General features: G+C 44.0%; 2 protein-coding genes across 2 annotated transcripts; both read right to left on the bottom strand.

Annotated features, from left to right (window-relative positions):
* Positions 1-1,374: 1,374 nt before the first annotated feature.
* Positions 1,375-2,402, bottom strand: LOC139033836 (olfactory receptor 9S13-like). Its single transcript, XM_070463586.1, has one exon. It carries the CDS (start codon positions 2,400-2,402, stop codon positions 1,452-1,454), a length of 951 nt encoding a protein of 316 aa, XP_070319687.1. The 3' UTR covers positions 1,375-1,451.
* Positions 2,403-13,743: 11,341 nt separating this feature from the next.
* Positions 13,744-14,848, bottom strand: LOC110141390 (olfactory receptor 9S13-like). Its single transcript, XM_020900296.2, has one exon. The coding sequence runs from the start codon at positions 14,846-14,848 to the stop codon at positions 13,898-13,900; it is 951 nt and encodes a 316-aa protein (XP_020755955.2). The 3' UTR covers positions 13,744-13,897.
* Between the last annotated feature and the right edge of the window lie 1,830 nt (positions 14,849-16,678).

The raw sequence follows: 16,678 nt of genomic DNA, 5'->3' as shown, positions 1-16,678 counted from the left end.
AATTAACTAACTTTGATAGAGAAAAGCCAACAGTGAAAGAGAAAGTAATTTCAAAAACAGAATAGGAGAGAGTCTTAGAGCATTAAAGAAGGAATCCCACTGGCAGTGTGTTTTTTGGGAGGGAGGTGTTGCAGAACAATGAACTCCAAGACACATCCTGACTAAGCATCATGATGTGGATGAGGAGGGGGAGGAGGATGGGAAATTTTAAATACACGAGAAGAAGAGCACATGGTGTAATGAGCCCCGATTACTCATGGGCCAGCTTTAACAGCCATCAACTCTTGGCCAGTCTTGTCCAGCCCTTGGCCTACTCCCATAGCGCCTGTATTATTTTGAAGTAAGTATTAGACAAGTAGGGTTTCATCTATAAGTATTTCAGCATGCATCTCTAAAAGAAAAGAATATCCTCAATATATAAAGAAATAAAATTCTTTAATATCATCAAATATCAGCCATTGCTTAAACATCTATCTCATAAATGTAATAAATGCTTCTAAATGGCATTTATTTTCATTGGTATCAAAAAAGATGCACGCTGTGACTGGCTCAATGTCTCTAAGTCCCACCTAAGAGGGGGGGCTTCCTCTCTGTGTCTCTGCCTCAGTCCCTCCCCCGTCCTCCTCCTCTCCTTCTCCCCAACTTCTCCAGTCCCGCCCCCTTCCCCTCCTCCCCACTCTCCTTCTCATCCTCCTCCTCCCCTTCCCCCCCCCCATCCTTGACCTCTTCTTCATCCTCCTCCTCGTCTTTCTTTTTCTATGACTTCATCTAGACTAACTGTGGCACAGCCTGCCTTTCAGGTTCCCATTTCTACAAAATTGCTCCCGTCAGTAAACCATTCCGCCTCAAGAGATTCATCTGTCAGCCCTGAATGGAAAGGTAAAGGCCTCAAACTGTGTCTTGTTATGTAGAGTTGAGGTCGAGAACGTAGCCTGTTCCTAGGACTCCTACCTATCCCACTTATATGACTGTTGTGTTGTGCAGTCACCAGTCTTTCCCAGCTCTATGTGATCCCATGAATTGTCTCCTCTGTCCATGGACTTCTCCAGGCAAGAATACTGGAGTGGGCTGCCATTCCCTTCTCCAGGGGATCTTCCTGACCCAGGGATCAAACCCAGGTCTCCTGCATTACAGGCAAACTCTTTACCATCTGAGCCACCAGGAAAGTCATGACCCTACTGACGGTATTACCCTAGCTTCAAGATTAGGGTCTTCATCATCATGAACCATTAATTATCTGATGGCAAACAAAATGAATTTTCCATTTTGCCTCTCACAGTTGAAATGGGTGACCCATGATTTGCTTCCAGGAAGGGTTGAATGGAATGCTGGATGAAAGAATGAATTAGAATATTAGAATAAAGAATGAATTCCTCAAACCAAACCAAGTGCCTCCCCTCAAGTCCTCTTGTCCAGCCCTCAGGACACTGGGTCTCTCTGTCTACCCTCCTTCACGTGGCTGTGTGTCTCTGGCCCAGTCTCCACAGGGCATCCTGCACATCCCTGTTTCTCAGACTGTAGATGAGGGGGTTGAGCATCGGGATGACCAGGGTGTAGAAGACAGAGACCACCTTGCCCTGCTCCATGGACTCCACAGCTCCCGGCTGGGCATACATCACAAAGACAGTCCCATAAAAGAGGGACACGGCTGTCATGTGGGAGCCGCAGGTGGAGAAGAGCTTGTGTCTCCCTCCTCCTGAGCGCATCCTCAGGATGGTCCCTGTGATGTAGCCGTAGGAGGTGAGGACCACGAGTGTGGTGCCCACGATGATGAGGCCAGAGATGGCAAACATGACCAGCTCATTGATGGTAGTGTCAGCACAGGCAATCTCAAGCAGAGGGGGCACATCACAGTGGAAGTGGTCGATGTGGTTGGAGCTGCAGAATGGGAGGCTGAATGTGAAGCTGGTCTGCAGGATGGAGTTGAGGCAGCCCCCGCAGTAGGAGCCCAGCACCAGGCGGGCACAGACCGAGGGGCGCATGGAGATGGGGTAGCGCAGGGGGCTGCAGATGGCCACGAAGCGGTCATAGGCCATCACGGCCAAGAGGAATCCCTCAGTGGTGATGAGCAGGGAGAAGAAGAAGAACTGGGTGGCACAACCTGCAAAGGTGATGACCTTGGTTGATGACATTAAGTCAAACAGGGCCTTGGGGTAGATGACAGATGAGTAGCACAGGTCCACAAAGGAGAGGTTCTTGAGGAAGAAGTACATTGGGGAGTGCAGACGGGCATCCAGGGTGATGAGCACGATCATGGTGAGGTTCCCCAGGACGGCCACCACATACAGGGCCAGGAACAGGGTGAAGAGCAGGGCCTGGGTCTGTGGGCCACCCACAAACCCATCCAGCACGAACTCCTGCAGAGGCATCACTGAGAGGTTTCCGTTCCCACAGGATGACATGGCCCTGCGCTGGGGGACACGGGGCAGAGAGCTGGTGAGAGGCAGGGAGAGGGAGCAGGTCAAGGCCACAAGGTCATACTCTCTTGGGGAACAGGAACCCTTCAGTGCCTCACTGCCCACTGAACAAGGGACCACCAGCTGCCCAGCTCTGCTTCCAGATGAGCTCAGACTGATCTGGAAAGGAACATTTCCTCCAGTTCACTAGTTCATAAGTATGCAAGTTCATTCTCTCTGTCAGAGGCTCTGAGCTGCTGTCGTTGTGGGGTGGGGGCATGTCAGGAGCTTTGCCGAGCTCAGGACCTTCAGTGTGAGGAGCGTTACAGCCCCTGTGCCTGCTCTCAACACACGTTTTCCACTCCCAACGGGATGCTCTGAGTTGTGTCATTACATCTCCTTCCACAACAATCTAATTGTGCACTTTCTTGCCTTGTTAACCCATTTGCAAATTTTGGAAATGTTTACTGAGTGCTTCCTGCCCACATGGAAGGCCAAGCTGGAAGGAGAGCAGGAACTAGCAATGAGCAGGCGAATATTTGTCATTTTGCCTTGCAGACCCTGAGCCCTGTCTCAGCATCAGTGTCTGGAACCTGGACTACACTATCGTTCTGTCCCCAGAGCACTGTGCATCCTTGAGGATATCAGGGGACCTCTAGTGTTGGAAAAATCTAGTGTTGGACAAATTTGGGAAGGAAATAACCCAGCTCTACAGTCTGAGAAGCAGCAGGACGGGGCTGTGACACATTCAGGAGATGGGCATGTCTTCTCCTGTCCTTACTTCCATGCCCCTGGCTCTTCTGCAACACCCCGTGGGGTGACTGCTTGGAGCAGTGGGAGCCTCCAACATGGTCACATCTGCTCAGTGTCTGGGTCCTCCTGCTGGGTGCTGCTTCCTGTCCCTGTCACGGCCCAGACCTCCCTTCTCTGCCCTGGGCAGGGCTGACCACCACACTGTGACGGCACATGGAGACCCGCTCTGTGATGGCCAGAGGAATTATCAGGGGAGATGCAGCCTGAAGAGGGAGGAGTGGTGAAGGACGGAGAGCCTGGAGCTGCAGCGTCTCCCACAGTGCAGATGAGCATTAGTAAGAAAGTGTATTTCAGAGCGGAGCCCATGTGGTCTGGAGGTCAGATCTATAGCATCACAAGCTGGCTTACTTTGGAAGGAGAGGGGATGTGCAAGCAGAAGCTGGGTGGTCAGTGGTTCCTCTGGAGAAGCATTGACCCCCACATTCTTTCTCAGGAACTTCCGTTGAAGTTTTCTTAGAAGGTGCCCTGAAAAATTCTATACTTTCCAACAAAGGAGTGGTTGATGACTATGGAGGTTGTCCAGCTTTCCTCTCCTGGGCTATTTGACCCCAACCCTTGCATGACAGCAAAGCAGGACAGTCTGACCTGGATGCCCAGGCAGATCCCCCCCAAATTCAGGGCTGGAGCTGGTGTTCAGGGTGGAGTTGAGGGTCCGCCCCACACACGTCGGCTGCACACCCTGGCAGCCAGCCAGGTCCTGTGCCCCTGTGCTCACAACCGAGGTAGCCATGGCCTAGCTGTCCACCTCTGCTCACCCAGGTCCTCGCAAAGATACTCCTGTCAAATGTGACCAGGGTGACCATCTTCCCCAATCTCAGGTTGGCTGGCCTCGCTCTTATGCCCTTGGTGTTCCTAGCTTCATGTTTGTGACTGTTTTCCAGGACAATTTGTCGACATCAGGGACTTTGGGTCATCACAATAGTGACCCCTAGGGTGCCTGAGGATCCCCAGAGGAGGGACTGGCTTTTCTTCTAGGAAGCCAAGCTACCAGTTTTCTTCATAAAAAACAAATTCACACATTCCTTTGGCTTGTTGAGATGACCCAGTGAGGCTACTTTTGTGGCTTTAGTAAACCTGTATGAATTGAACCTGAGAAATTCTTGCCTAGAAAAGCAAAAAATTCAGTTGTTATCTGCAAGTCTCAATTTGTATTAACTATGGCTGAATCCTTCTTTGTAAAGCTGATCTCACATGTGGTCTGAGGGCCTACAGCATCCAGCAGAGCCTGGAGCTTGTCAGAAAAGCAGAGCCTCGGGCATTGAATTAAACCCCACGTTTGTAAGAGACCCACTGATTATTTCTATTCTCTTTAAAGTTCAGACTGGCTGCCCTCAATGACCCTGTGCAGCGCAGCAGGGGTGGAGAGGGGCAATGCTGATTAGGGTCTAGACTCCCAGGACTCACCTGTCAGTGATGCTGACCACGCTGCTGTTTGATGACCGCAGTGCTGCTGTGATGTCAGGGGGGTCATGGCTCACCCAGGACCCTGTGCTCCCAGAGTGGGCAGGACTCCTGACCCAGGTCTGTGCTGATGATAAAGACGTGGAGCACCCTTCACCCTGTTCAGCTCTGGCCTCCTGTGCAGGGAAGTGAAGTGGGGAGGGTTAGCAGAGGACTCCTGTGTGCCCAGTGAGGGTCTGTCCAGTGTCCATGATCTTGCTGTAGGAAGCTCCTGGGTCTTAGAACAAGTAAGGGCTGGGAGGATTCAGTTCGCTTGCTCCTTTAGATCCGGTCCTGTGCTTGGGTAGTATGTCCTGCAACTTGCACTTCAAGGTCTCTTTGCTGGGGCAGATATATGTATCTGAGCTAGCTGGGAATAGAGGCCTCAAATGGCCAATTAGGTGAGACTTGGGCTCTGAGTGCCCTGGGACTCCCAGCTCCCTGGGTGCCGGGAAGCTGCCCTCCAGTGGCCAATCTTGCTCTGATTCCCCTCAATTCAAGACAGCGGAGGCAAGAAGCCTGAAACCCCTCAGGAAGCGCTGGGGGCCAACAGGAGAGAAGGAAGAGAACTTAGAGGGACCCAGGGGCCCTCCTTGGAGAGGTGTCCTCCGGGCAGCGGGTGGGACCTGCTGGCCCATGGCCCACCCCCGCCTCCGCCGCACCCCCACTGGTGGTTTTGAGGAAAACCAGTGAGTGAGGGGCCTGTGCCCGTGCCCCACCACAGCACTTTCTGTGCGTCTGTTACCATTAGAGGTAACAGTGCAGCCTGACACTCAATGAAGACTTAAACACACATGCTGAATCAGCTTAGACACGTACGCTAAATTATTGTAATCCTGGTGAGAAATCCAGAGTGAAATGAGAGTGTTAGTAGTCCAGTCATGTCTGACTCTTTGTGACCCCGTGGACTGTAGCTCACCAGGCTTCTCTGTTCATGGGATTGCCCAGGCAAGAATTCTAGAGTGGGTTGCCATTCCCTCCTCCGGGGATCTTCCTGACCCAGGGATCGAACCTGAATCTCCTGAATTGCAGGCAGATTCTTCACTGTCTGAAGGTGATATGTGATTATTAGAAAAATACAGAAAGTATGAAAGCAAAAAGCAGGACACAGTCACATTAGGAACATTCTATGAAAAACAAGGCTGGCGAGGCTCAGTAATTATTTTGACAAAGTAGATGTCAGAAAAAAAGTGTTTTTTTTTTTTATAAAGGAACCCTTCATAATTGTTTTACCCAACTGATAGTGGGAAATTTTTCAATTTTTATACAACTAAAAAAGGACCTATAAAAGTAAAGACTAAAAAATAATAAATAAAGACTGACAGAATTTAAATTAACACATACATCCAAATAATTGGGATTGACACACATACACTATTGATACTATGTATAAAATAGGCAATTAATGAGAAGCTACACTATAGCTCAGGGGACTGGACTCAATATACTGTGGTGGCCTGAACGGGTAGGAAATTCAAAGGGGGGAATATGTGTGTATGTGTAGCTGGTTCACTTTGCTGTTCAGTAGAAATTAATGAAACATTGTAAAACAACTGCACTCCAATGAAATTAATTTAAAAATGAAATAAATACATCCAAATAATAGTGTATATTTTATCATTCATCTCCCAGGAATTGATAAAACAAGGGGAAAATTAGAGTAATATGTTAGATTTAAAATATTAACTAATTGAACCTCCTCAGCACAAACAGTCAAAAACACTCAGCAACTGCAGAATATAAATTCCCTTGAGACACACAGAATATCACTGTAATAAGGGGAAAGGTGTGTCCCTCCAAAAAAAATAATGTCTACCCAGAAAACCAGAGTATGATCTTATTTCCAAATGAATCAGCTAGCATGAGGCCATGCTGGATGAGGTAGCCCCTAAGACCAATGCCTGGGGTCTTTAAAGGAAGAGTAAATGATACGGAGACACAAAAACACAAGGACAAAGGGCATGTAAAGACTGGACGAGATTGCACGGATGCAGCGACAGGGGAAGGAAGGCCCAAAACGCCAGGAGCCCCCAGGAAGAAGCAAGGAAGAATGTTTGTCGAGAGTTTTCAAGGGCAGCGGTCTCTGCTGACAACTTGATTTTGAATGCCGACCCAAGAGAGAGGAAACTCCTTTTGCTATAAGTCCCCAAATTTGTGTTAATTAGCTATGGTGGCCCTGGTGACTGAAGCAGGAGGGTGGTGAGGGAGTTTGCTTTCACCTGGCAAAGTCAGCGATACACTTTCATTGTTTTATCTTGTTCTCCAGCTCTATGTCAAAATGCATTCTGCAGGGTTCTTCAGCATCTTTCCCCGTTCTTCCATATTCTAGTTCAGTTACTTCAGTTGTTTTAAACATGATAACGTACAGCAGTTTACTTGTGGCATCTTCTTAGTAGAGACACTTTAAGTTGTTTCTTTTTTTATATTCCTTATTCAGTAATGAATATTATACAATGGACATTTTCCCCTCTTAAGTGGATATCTAGATGTGTATTCCTGAGTAGAAAGGCACATTTTTTTCAAGTTCATTAATTTTCATCTTAATCTTATTTTATTAAGGTTCCTTTCCTTCCATCTTTCTTCATTTTTGCCATTCGATCACTCTACCTAAGTCTAAAACTTTCCACTTTAAGAAGTCCTGGTTCCATGGGAGAGAAGTGATCTATAAGCTGCTCCAGTGACCACAGTGTTGGGTAACTGTGGGCACAGAGGATTGATCAGTTCAGTCAGTTCAGTCACTCAGTCATGTCCGACTCTTTGTGACCCCATTGACTGCAGCACACCAGGCCTCCCTGCCCATCACCAACTCCCGGAGCTTACTCAAACTCATGCCCATTGAGTCGGTGATGCCATCCAGCCATCTCATCCTCTGTCATCCCCTTCTCCTCCTGCCCTCAATCTTTCCCAGCATCAGGGTCTTTTCAAATGAGTCAGCTGTTTGCATCAGATGGCCAAAGTACTGGAGTTTCAGCTTCAGCATCAGTCCTTCCAAAAAATATTCAGGACTGATTTCCTTTAGGATTGACTGGTTGGATCTCCTTGCAGTCCAAGGGACTCTCAAGAGTCTTCTCCAACACCACAGTTCAAAAGCATCAATTCTTCAGCACTCAGCTTTCTTCACAGTCCAACTCTCACATCCATACATGACTACTGGAAAAACCATAACCTTGACTAGATGGACCTTTGTTGGCAAAGTAATGTCTCTGCTTTTTAATATGCTGTCTAGGTTGGTCATAACTTTCCTTCCAAGGAGTAAGCGTCTTTTAATTTCATGGCTACAGTTACCATCTGCAGTGATTTTGGAGCCCTCAAAAATAAAGTCTGTCACTTCTTCCACTGTTTCCCCATTATTTGCCATGAAGTGATGGGACCAGATGCCATAATCTTAGTTTTCTGAATGTTGAGTTTTAAGCCAACTTTTTCACTCTCCTCTTTCACTTTCATCAAGAGGCTCTTTAGTTCTTCTCTGCTTTCTGCCGTAAGGGTGGTATCATCTGCATATCTGAGGTTATTGTTGTTTCTTATACAGCCTTGATGTACTCCTTTCCTTATTTGGAACCAGTCTGTTGTTCCATGTCCATTTCTAACTGTTGCTTCTTGACCTGCATACAGGTTTCTCAGGAGGCAGGTCAGGTGGTCTGGTATTCCCATTTCTTGAAGAATTTTCCACAGTTTGTTGTGATCCACACAGTCAAAGGCTTTGGCATAGTCAATAAAGCAGAAGTAGATGTTTTTCTGGAACTCTCTTGCTTTTTCTATGATCCAACGGATGTTGGCAATTTGATCTCTGGTTCCTCTGCCTTTTCCAAATCCAGCTTGAACATCTGGAAGTTCACAGTTCACGTACTGTTGAAGCCTGGAGAAGGGAATGGCAAGCCACTTCAGTGTTCTTGCTCTGAGACACCATGAACAGAGGATTGATAATCCATGACAATTCCTGTCTGCTGTTGCAGGTTTTCCACCAAGTCTCTGTGAGTCTGGACTGCCTACATTCATAACTTTCATGGGAACAGGAGGGTGAATTGTCCTTGCTGTAAGTCATTCTGCCCCTTCAGCACTCTTCATGAGCAACTGCACACTATTTATCCAATTATCTGCCTAAATATTTCTTGAGATGATTTTACCAATGAAACAAAATGAGCAGCAGGATTCTCTGTTTCCCCATTTATCCTTATTTTCATAAGGTGCTAAATCTCTGCCCTTTTCTTTTCATTTGTGTTTCCTACTGCCAATGAATTCTCCTATTTTCAAAGTATTTTTAGGCATTGGCATTTTCTTATATTTATACTAGATATTTGGCAACACTACAGTTTCCGCTGGAATAGCACTTAAAGGAAGTTATTTTTTCTTTTTCAGGACATTTTCCTCCTGCTTCTTTTCCTTAATTCCCTTGGATATCCTTTGACATGGTGCATTCGATGTTTAATCAATTTGTTCATTGTGTAGGAACTCTATCAAGGGTGAATAGCATCAATTTATAAAATCATGAAAATCTTTAACTTTGGAGGACAACAATTTTGAGTGGGCAAAAGTTATAGTGGCGTTTAGGCAAATTTCATTCTCTTTAGCTGGATGATGCTGAATCACATGAGTAAACACGACTTCATGATTTTTTCTGTAAATGTATATAAAGATAAATCATTTTTCGTATCCTAGACCAGAAAGGTGAATGCTGTGACTGGAGTTCTGGGCACAATCTCCAGTGCCAATGTCCCTCATGCCCTTGGGATGATGGAGCAGGAGCCCAAGAGAGCTTCTGCCCCAGATGGAACCAAGATTTTGCCTCAGACCCCTGACCTCTCTCCTGTGTGAGAGGCACTCAGCCAAAATTATTCCTACTGGCATCAAATTCACTTTGAGCAATAGTTTGGCCATGTATTTAAATTATCATTCTTGTTGTTATTTAAAACAGGGTCATGAATATTTGGTTTGGGTGAAGTATGAAAGAAAGGTTAAATATTTGGTTTCTCTTTGGAATCATCACCCATTAGGGCACAATTAAAATGTATCCATCAATCATATCTTTGGTACCAGTCATTGCTCGAGGTGTTTTATTCACATACATTATCTCAGGTGAGCCTGGCCGTGTGAATATATTTTTAATTGCAGTATGTATGTGAGAGTGTGTGTGTGTGTTATAGTTGATGCATAATCTTATGTTAGTTTCTGATGTATAGCATAGTGATTTTACATTTACATATATTATGAAATGATCACTTGAACAAGTCTAGTAAACATCTGTCCCCACATAACGATTTTACAACATTTTTGACCATATCCCTTATGTTGCATATGACATCCCAGTGATTTAGTTTTTGTATATTCCCTTCACCTATTTATCCCCTTTAGCATGCTCCCTTCTGCAACCACTCATTTATTCTCTGTATCTGTGAGTCTATTTCTGTTCTGTTTGCTTATTTGTTTTTAGATTCAAAATGTAAGTGGAGTCATACAGTATTTTCTTTTCCTGTGTGACTTGTTTCACTTAGGTTCAGTTCAGCTCAGTTCAGTCGCTTAGGTTGCTGCCCTCTAATTCCATCCACAAAGATGAACGTCCTCCTCCGCTCTCCGATTCCTCTCGGCTTCAGTTCATGTGGGAGAAGCAGCACACTTGCTCCTCTCTTTATCAGTAGCATTTCAAAAACATTGAATTGATTCATTAGCATTCTCCAATGGTGGCTAAGATTTTTTTGTATTATTATGAATGTATTATTATGAATTGTAATATTATGAATATTAAACATATTATGTTTAATATGAATTAAACATATTTGATGTATTTGAATGTATTGTAATTACTATTCTTAATAACATCAAATTGTCCCATTTTTAGCCAGTGGGCAGCTCTTCAATTTGGTCCAAATCCAGACCTGACCTACCAGCCTCTGATCACGTTTCTGTTCCTGGAATGGCACGCTTTTCTGACTTGGGCATTCCTCTAAGAATCCAGGTACCTGTTGGTGGGGTATGAGTCCTTTGAAGCCACTCTCTCATAGCTGACTGACCTGTTCAACTTGACTCACCAGCTGTTACATCTCAGCTTCCGTACGGATCTTCCACTTGCTGACTTCTGATTGTGACAGTGCCCAGGACTCAGGGGTCTGAATTTTCCTCCTTGCTGTCACTGGCTGAATGACATCATCTAGCTTCATAGCCTTATCATCTCATTTTACAGTCCCACAATCTTTCCCAGTTCAGAATCTTTTCCAAAGAGTTGACTCTTTGCATGAGGTGGTCAATTGGAGCTTCAGCTTCAGCATCAGTCCTTCCAGTGAATTATTCAGGGTTGATTTCCTTTAGGATTGACTAGTTTGATCTCCTTGCTGTCCAAGGGACTCTCAAGAGTCTTCTCCAGCACCACAGTTCAAAAGCATCAATTCTTCAGCACTCAGTCTTCTCTCTCAGATATGAGTCCAGCTCTCATATCTGAACACGACTATTGGAAAAACCATAGCTTTGATGATATACAACTTTGTTGGTAAAGTTAAGTCTCTGCTTTTTAATATGTTGTTCTATGTTTGTCATAGCTTTTCTTCCAAGGAGCAAGTGTCTTTTAATTTTGTGGCTACAGTCACTGTCTGCAGTGATTTTGGAGCCCAAGAAAATAAAATCTGCCGCCGTTCCCACCTTTTCCCCACCTATTGAAGTGATGGGACCAGATGCCATGATCTTAGTTTTTTAAATGTTGAGTTTTAAGCCAGCTTTTTCACTCTCTTCTTTCACCCTCATCAAGAGGCTCTTTAGTTTCTCTTCACTTTCTGCCATTAGGGTGGTATCATCTGTATATCTGAAGTTGTTGATATTTCTCCTGGTAATCTTGATTCCAGCTTGTGATTCATCCAGCCCGGCATTTCACATGATGTACTCTACATGTAAGTTAAATAAACAGGGTGACAATATACAGCCTTGACGTACTCCTTTCCCAGTTTGGAACCAGTCAGTTGTTCCATGTCTGGTTCTAACTGTTGCTTCTTGACCTGCACACAGGTTTCTCAGGAGACAGGTAAGGTGGTCTGGTATTCCCATCTCTTTAAGAATTTTCCATAGTTTGTTGTAGCCTCTTTAATGTTCCTCAAGCATGTTGGCCACACTTCCTCTGGGGTCAAAATAGCACCTACTTTTTTTTTTTTTTTTGGTCTTCTGTGATGCTTGCTTGGCTAGTTCTTGACCTTCCCTGTGAGGATCACCTTAATGTCTGTGCTTGACAACTGTGTTCAAAACTGCAGTGACGATGAGAGGGAATCCTAGAAAAGCACAAGAAGTTGACAGAGCCTAGCACTGATTTTCTTAACTGATTTCTTGCATCTTGTAACATAAAATAACATCAACATGTCCTCATGGTCTAAGCTGTTAGGTATTTTACCTGTAGCCAAATGTCTTCTGTTCACATAGATGACATTTCTGTATGTGCCCAGATACATTGCTAGGTTCTCTAGACTTGGGTCATTCTTTTAAAGATGATTAAGTTTCAATTTCTGAATGTAAATAGTTTTTAATTTCTTTCTATATACAGAAATATATAATTTCTTTAAATGAATAAACATTTTTTATACACACCAGATTTTTAAGTTGTTTTTATGATTGTTGGTGGAGCTTTTCTGTAGTCGTTTTTCCCTTTCCTTTAAAAAATTGGATCAGTTTCCTTCCTAACATCAGCCTGTATGTGACCTTGAGTGTGTGCATGCTCAATAGCTAAGTCATGTCTGACTCTTTACAACCTCATGGACTGTAGCCTTGCAGCTTCCTCTGTCCACGGGATTGCCTGGCAAGAATACTGGAATGGTCATCATTTCCTCCTCCGGGGGATCTTCCCAATCCAGGGATCAAAGCTGCATCTCCTGCATCTCCAGCATTGCAGGTAGTTTTGTAGTTTTCTTTCTTGTCTGTTTGTTTTACTGCTGGGCCACTTGGAAAACTCACATATGACTTTGTGTGAAAAGTGTGAGCGTGTTAGCCACTCAGTTGTGTCTGATTGTTTGAGACCCCATGGACTGTAGCCCTCCAGGCTCCTCTGTCCGTGAAGTCCTCCAGAAAGAATACTGGAGTGGGTACCATCCCTTCTCCAGGGGATCTTCCCAAACCAGGGATAGAACCCAGGTCTCCCATATTGCAGGCAGATTTTTTACTACCTGAGCCTTCAAGAAAGCCATGTATGACATGTGTGTGTGTGTGTGTGTGTGTGTGTGTGTGTGTGTGAGTTACTTGCTCAGTTGTGTCCAATTCTTTGTGACCCATGGACTGTAGCCCACCAGGCTCCTCTGTCCATGGAATTCTCCAGGCAAGAATACAGGAGTGGATTGCCATTCCTTTCTCCAGTATATGACCTTAGATAATCTATATTAATAATCCAGCATACATGATTCCATATAATGTCTGTACATGGTTACATGATCATTTTGAAAAAAATTTATTCATAAACTATGCTATACAAATGTAAGTTATCTAAGAATATGGTTGTAATTTTGTCAGTTTAACTTTTTACTTGTTATCAGGATGGAGTGACAATGTTTAAGAGTTTTACACATGGAACCAGGAATCAGAGGTCCCCTTTGGCTTTTTTTAAATTCAGATATCTTATTATGGAGTTTTAAGAGTTCTTAATATACTCTAGGTATGTCTTTTATCAAATGCATGTTTTGCAAATATTTTTTTTCATGTCTGTTTATTTTACTGTTTCAGTGTGTCTCTGTAAACTAAATATTTTTAGCTTCTATAAAGTCCTAATTATCAAATGTTTCCCTCTGTAGCTTATGCATCTTGTGTCCTATCAAAGAAATGTTCGCTTAACACAAAGTTTTAAAGATGGTCTCCTGCATTTTCTTATACATGTTTTAAATTTTTACACTTTATACTTAGGAATCATATCTATTTTGAGTTAATCATTATTAGGGTTGATGTTTGTCTTTTTGCATATGGATGTTTGATTGTTTCAGAACAGCTTGTTGAAAACACTATTTCTCCATTGAATTAGCCTGATATTTATGTCAAAAAAAATTGACCTTATATGCATAAATTTAGTCTGTATTCTTGATTCTGTTCCAGTAAGCCCAAATTACACTGTTGTGATTTCTCTGGTTTTTATAGTAAATCCTGAAATCAAGTAGTTTAAGTCCTTCAAAAAATGTTATTCTATTAAAATTAATTTTGCCTACCTTTTAAAGTACACAAAAATTCAAGAGAACAGAGTTTTAGGATATTAGTTCCTTGACCAAGGATCAAACCCATGCCTCCTCTCTGGCCACCCTCCTTCAGGAGGATGTGTGTTTCCACCCCAGTCTCCTCAGGGCATCCTTCACATCCTTGTTTCTCAGGCTGTAGATGAGGGGGTTGAGCATCGGGATGACCATGGTGTAGAAGACAGAGACCACCTTGCCCTGCTCCATGGACTGCACAGCTCCCGGCTGGGCATACATGACAAAGACAGTCCCAATAAGGACAGTCACTGCAGTCATGTGGGAGCCGCAGGTAGAGAAGATTTTGTGGCGCCCAGCTGCTGAGCGCATCCTCAGGATGGTCACTGTGATGTAGCCATAGGAGGTGAGGACCACAATTGTCACACCCACGATGATGAGGCCACAGATGCCAAACAAGAGCAGCTCATTGAGGGCTGTGTCGCCACAGGCAAGCTTGAGCAGAGGCGGCACATCACAGAAGAAGTGGTCGATGTGGTTGGAGCTGCAGAACGGGAGGCTGAATGTGAAGCTGGTCTGCAGGATGGAGTTGAGGCAGCCCCCGCAGTAGGAGCCCAGCACCAGGCGGGCACAGACTGAGGGGCGCATGGAGATGGGGTAGCGCAGGGGGCTGCAGATGGCCACGAAGCGGTCATAGGCCATCACGGCCAAGAGGAGACCCTGGGTGGTGCACATCAGGGAGAAGAAGAACAGTTGGGTGGTACAGCCAGCAAAAGTGATGACCTTGGAGGAGGACAGGATGTTGGCCAGGGTGTTGGGGGTGATGATAGATGTATAGCACAAATCTAGGAAGGAGAGGTTCTTGAGGAAGAAGTACATTGGGGAGTGCAGGTGGGCATCTAGGGTAATGAGCACGATCATGGTGAGGTTCCCTTGGATGGCCATCATGTACAGGGCCAGGAACAGAGCAAAGAGCAGGACCTGGGTCTGCGGACCTCCCTCAAATCCCTCCAGCACAAACTCCTGCAAAGTCATCACTGAAAAGTTTCTATTTCCATGGGGTGACATGACTTCAGTCCTCAGACCGTGAGAATTACACCTCCAGTGATGGTGAACTAGGTAAATCAAACTAAACTTCCTGCTGAAGACTATTAGAAAAGATCAACAGTAAAAATGAAATCTGATTGAAAGTTTAGGAGAGTTAGTTGATGACTTAGTGAAGAATTGCTAACAAAGTTCAAGATGAACACAGAAGACCAGGGATTCCACTGCTGAGAGTGCTTTGCCCTGGAGATACAAACCAGTTTTGGAGAGGAAGTCTGAGCAGCCCATTGCCTAGGCAGTGACTTTTTCCTGTGTTGCTTGTTTTGTGGGACTAATGATGACAAATTGCAAAACATTTATTCGATACTCAGAACCACCAAGGATGCATCCACAGAAGTAAGTTACTAAAAAAAGAGACAGAGAAACAGGATGAAACTGAATTGGAAGAGATAATGGCCAAGTGTTTTATCAAACCAATGGAAAATATTAATCTGCAGACTCATGAGCCCTATTAAATTAAAGCAGAGTTAATGCAAAGAACAGCATATTCATATATATCAGAGTAAAAATATTTAAACCTGAAACAGAGAGAAAAATCCTAAGTGCATCCTGAGGAAAAAAAGACTGTCCCTTCAAAGAATCTACTGCAGGAGTAAGACTGTCAGTTGGCTTTCCATCCATTTGCAGCCAATTGATTTTCAACAGGGTGCCAAGACCAATTAAAAGGAAAAGAATAAACTCTTCAACAAACAGTGATGAAACAACTGGAAATCCACTCACAAAAAAAGGAATTAAAAGTGCTACCTCACACTACGTACAAAAATTAACTCAAAACAGGAAAAGATCTTAAAGTAAGCACTGAATCTATTAGAATAGAAGAAAAGGTCAGTGTAAATTGTCATAACCTGGGATTCGTTAGCAGTTTCCTAAATATAACTCAAAAACACAAGCAACAATAGTAAGAAAATGATTGGATTTCATAGAAATTAAAATATTTTATGCCTCAAAGGACATCATCAAGAAAATGAAAATAAAAACCACGAGATAAAATATTTGCAAATTATATATCTGATCAGGATCTAGTCTCCATAAACCATAAAGAACTCTTACAACTCAGCAACAAACAGACAATCGATTTTTTAAATGCACGAAGGACTTGAATAAGCATTTCTCCAAAGAAGACACACAAATGGCCATTAAGTACAGGAGAAGATGTGCAACATCATTAGTCATTAGAGAATCAGGGCTGAAGCCCAGGATGAGATCCACTCAACCCACTGGAATGTCTATAGTGAAAAAATGGAGAATAGCACCTGTCAGTGAGGATGTGGAGGAATTGGAACCTTCATAAAAGTTAATTTAGATGTGAAAGGGGTGCAGCTGCTTCAGAAAACAGCAGAGCTGCCATATTATACAGTGACAATCCCCTCTTAGGCACGTAACCCCAGAGAATTGAAAACATAAAAGCTTGCACACAAATATTTATAATAGCAGTATTCATAATGGCCAGGAAGTGGATGTGAGCCAAATGTCCATCAAATGATGAATAGACAAAATTTGATATAGCCATAGAGTGGAATAATATTTAGCCATAAAGGGAATAAAGCTCTAATACAAGACACAATGTGGAAAAGCCTTGAAAACAATGCTAAGTAAACAAAACCAGATATGAAAGGCCACAAATTCTATGATTCCATGGAAATGTGCAGAATAGGCAAACTCGGAGACAAAAAATATATTAGCAGTGGCCAGGGGCTGAGAGAACAGGAGGGTGGAGAATACTCTGAAACTAGCTAGTGCTGATGGTGGAACAACATTGTGGATATACTGAAACAAAAAGGAAAAACACACCTG

Source organism: Odocoileus virginianus, unplaced genomic scaffold (assembly GCF_023699985.2).
Source record: "Odocoileus virginianus isolate 20LAN1187 ecotype Illinois unplaced genomic scaffold, Ovbor_1.2 Unplaced_Contig_5, whole genome shotgun sequence".
Lineage (NCBI taxonomy): Eukaryota > Metazoa > Chordata > Mammalia > Artiodactyla > Cervidae > Odocoileus > Odocoileus virginianus.
Note: the sequence above shows the minus strand (reverse complement) of the source record. Positions and strands in the feature narration are given on the sequence as shown.

Coding starts and splice junctions, on each gene's coding strand:
- LOC139033836 (XM_070463586.1), bottom strand. CDS start 2,402: ATGTCATCCTGTGGGAACGGAAACCTCTCAGTGATGCCTCTGCAGGAG.
- LOC110141390 (XM_020900296.2), bottom strand. CDS start 14,848: ATGTCACCCCATGGAAATAGAAACTTTTCAGTGATGACTTTGCAGGAG.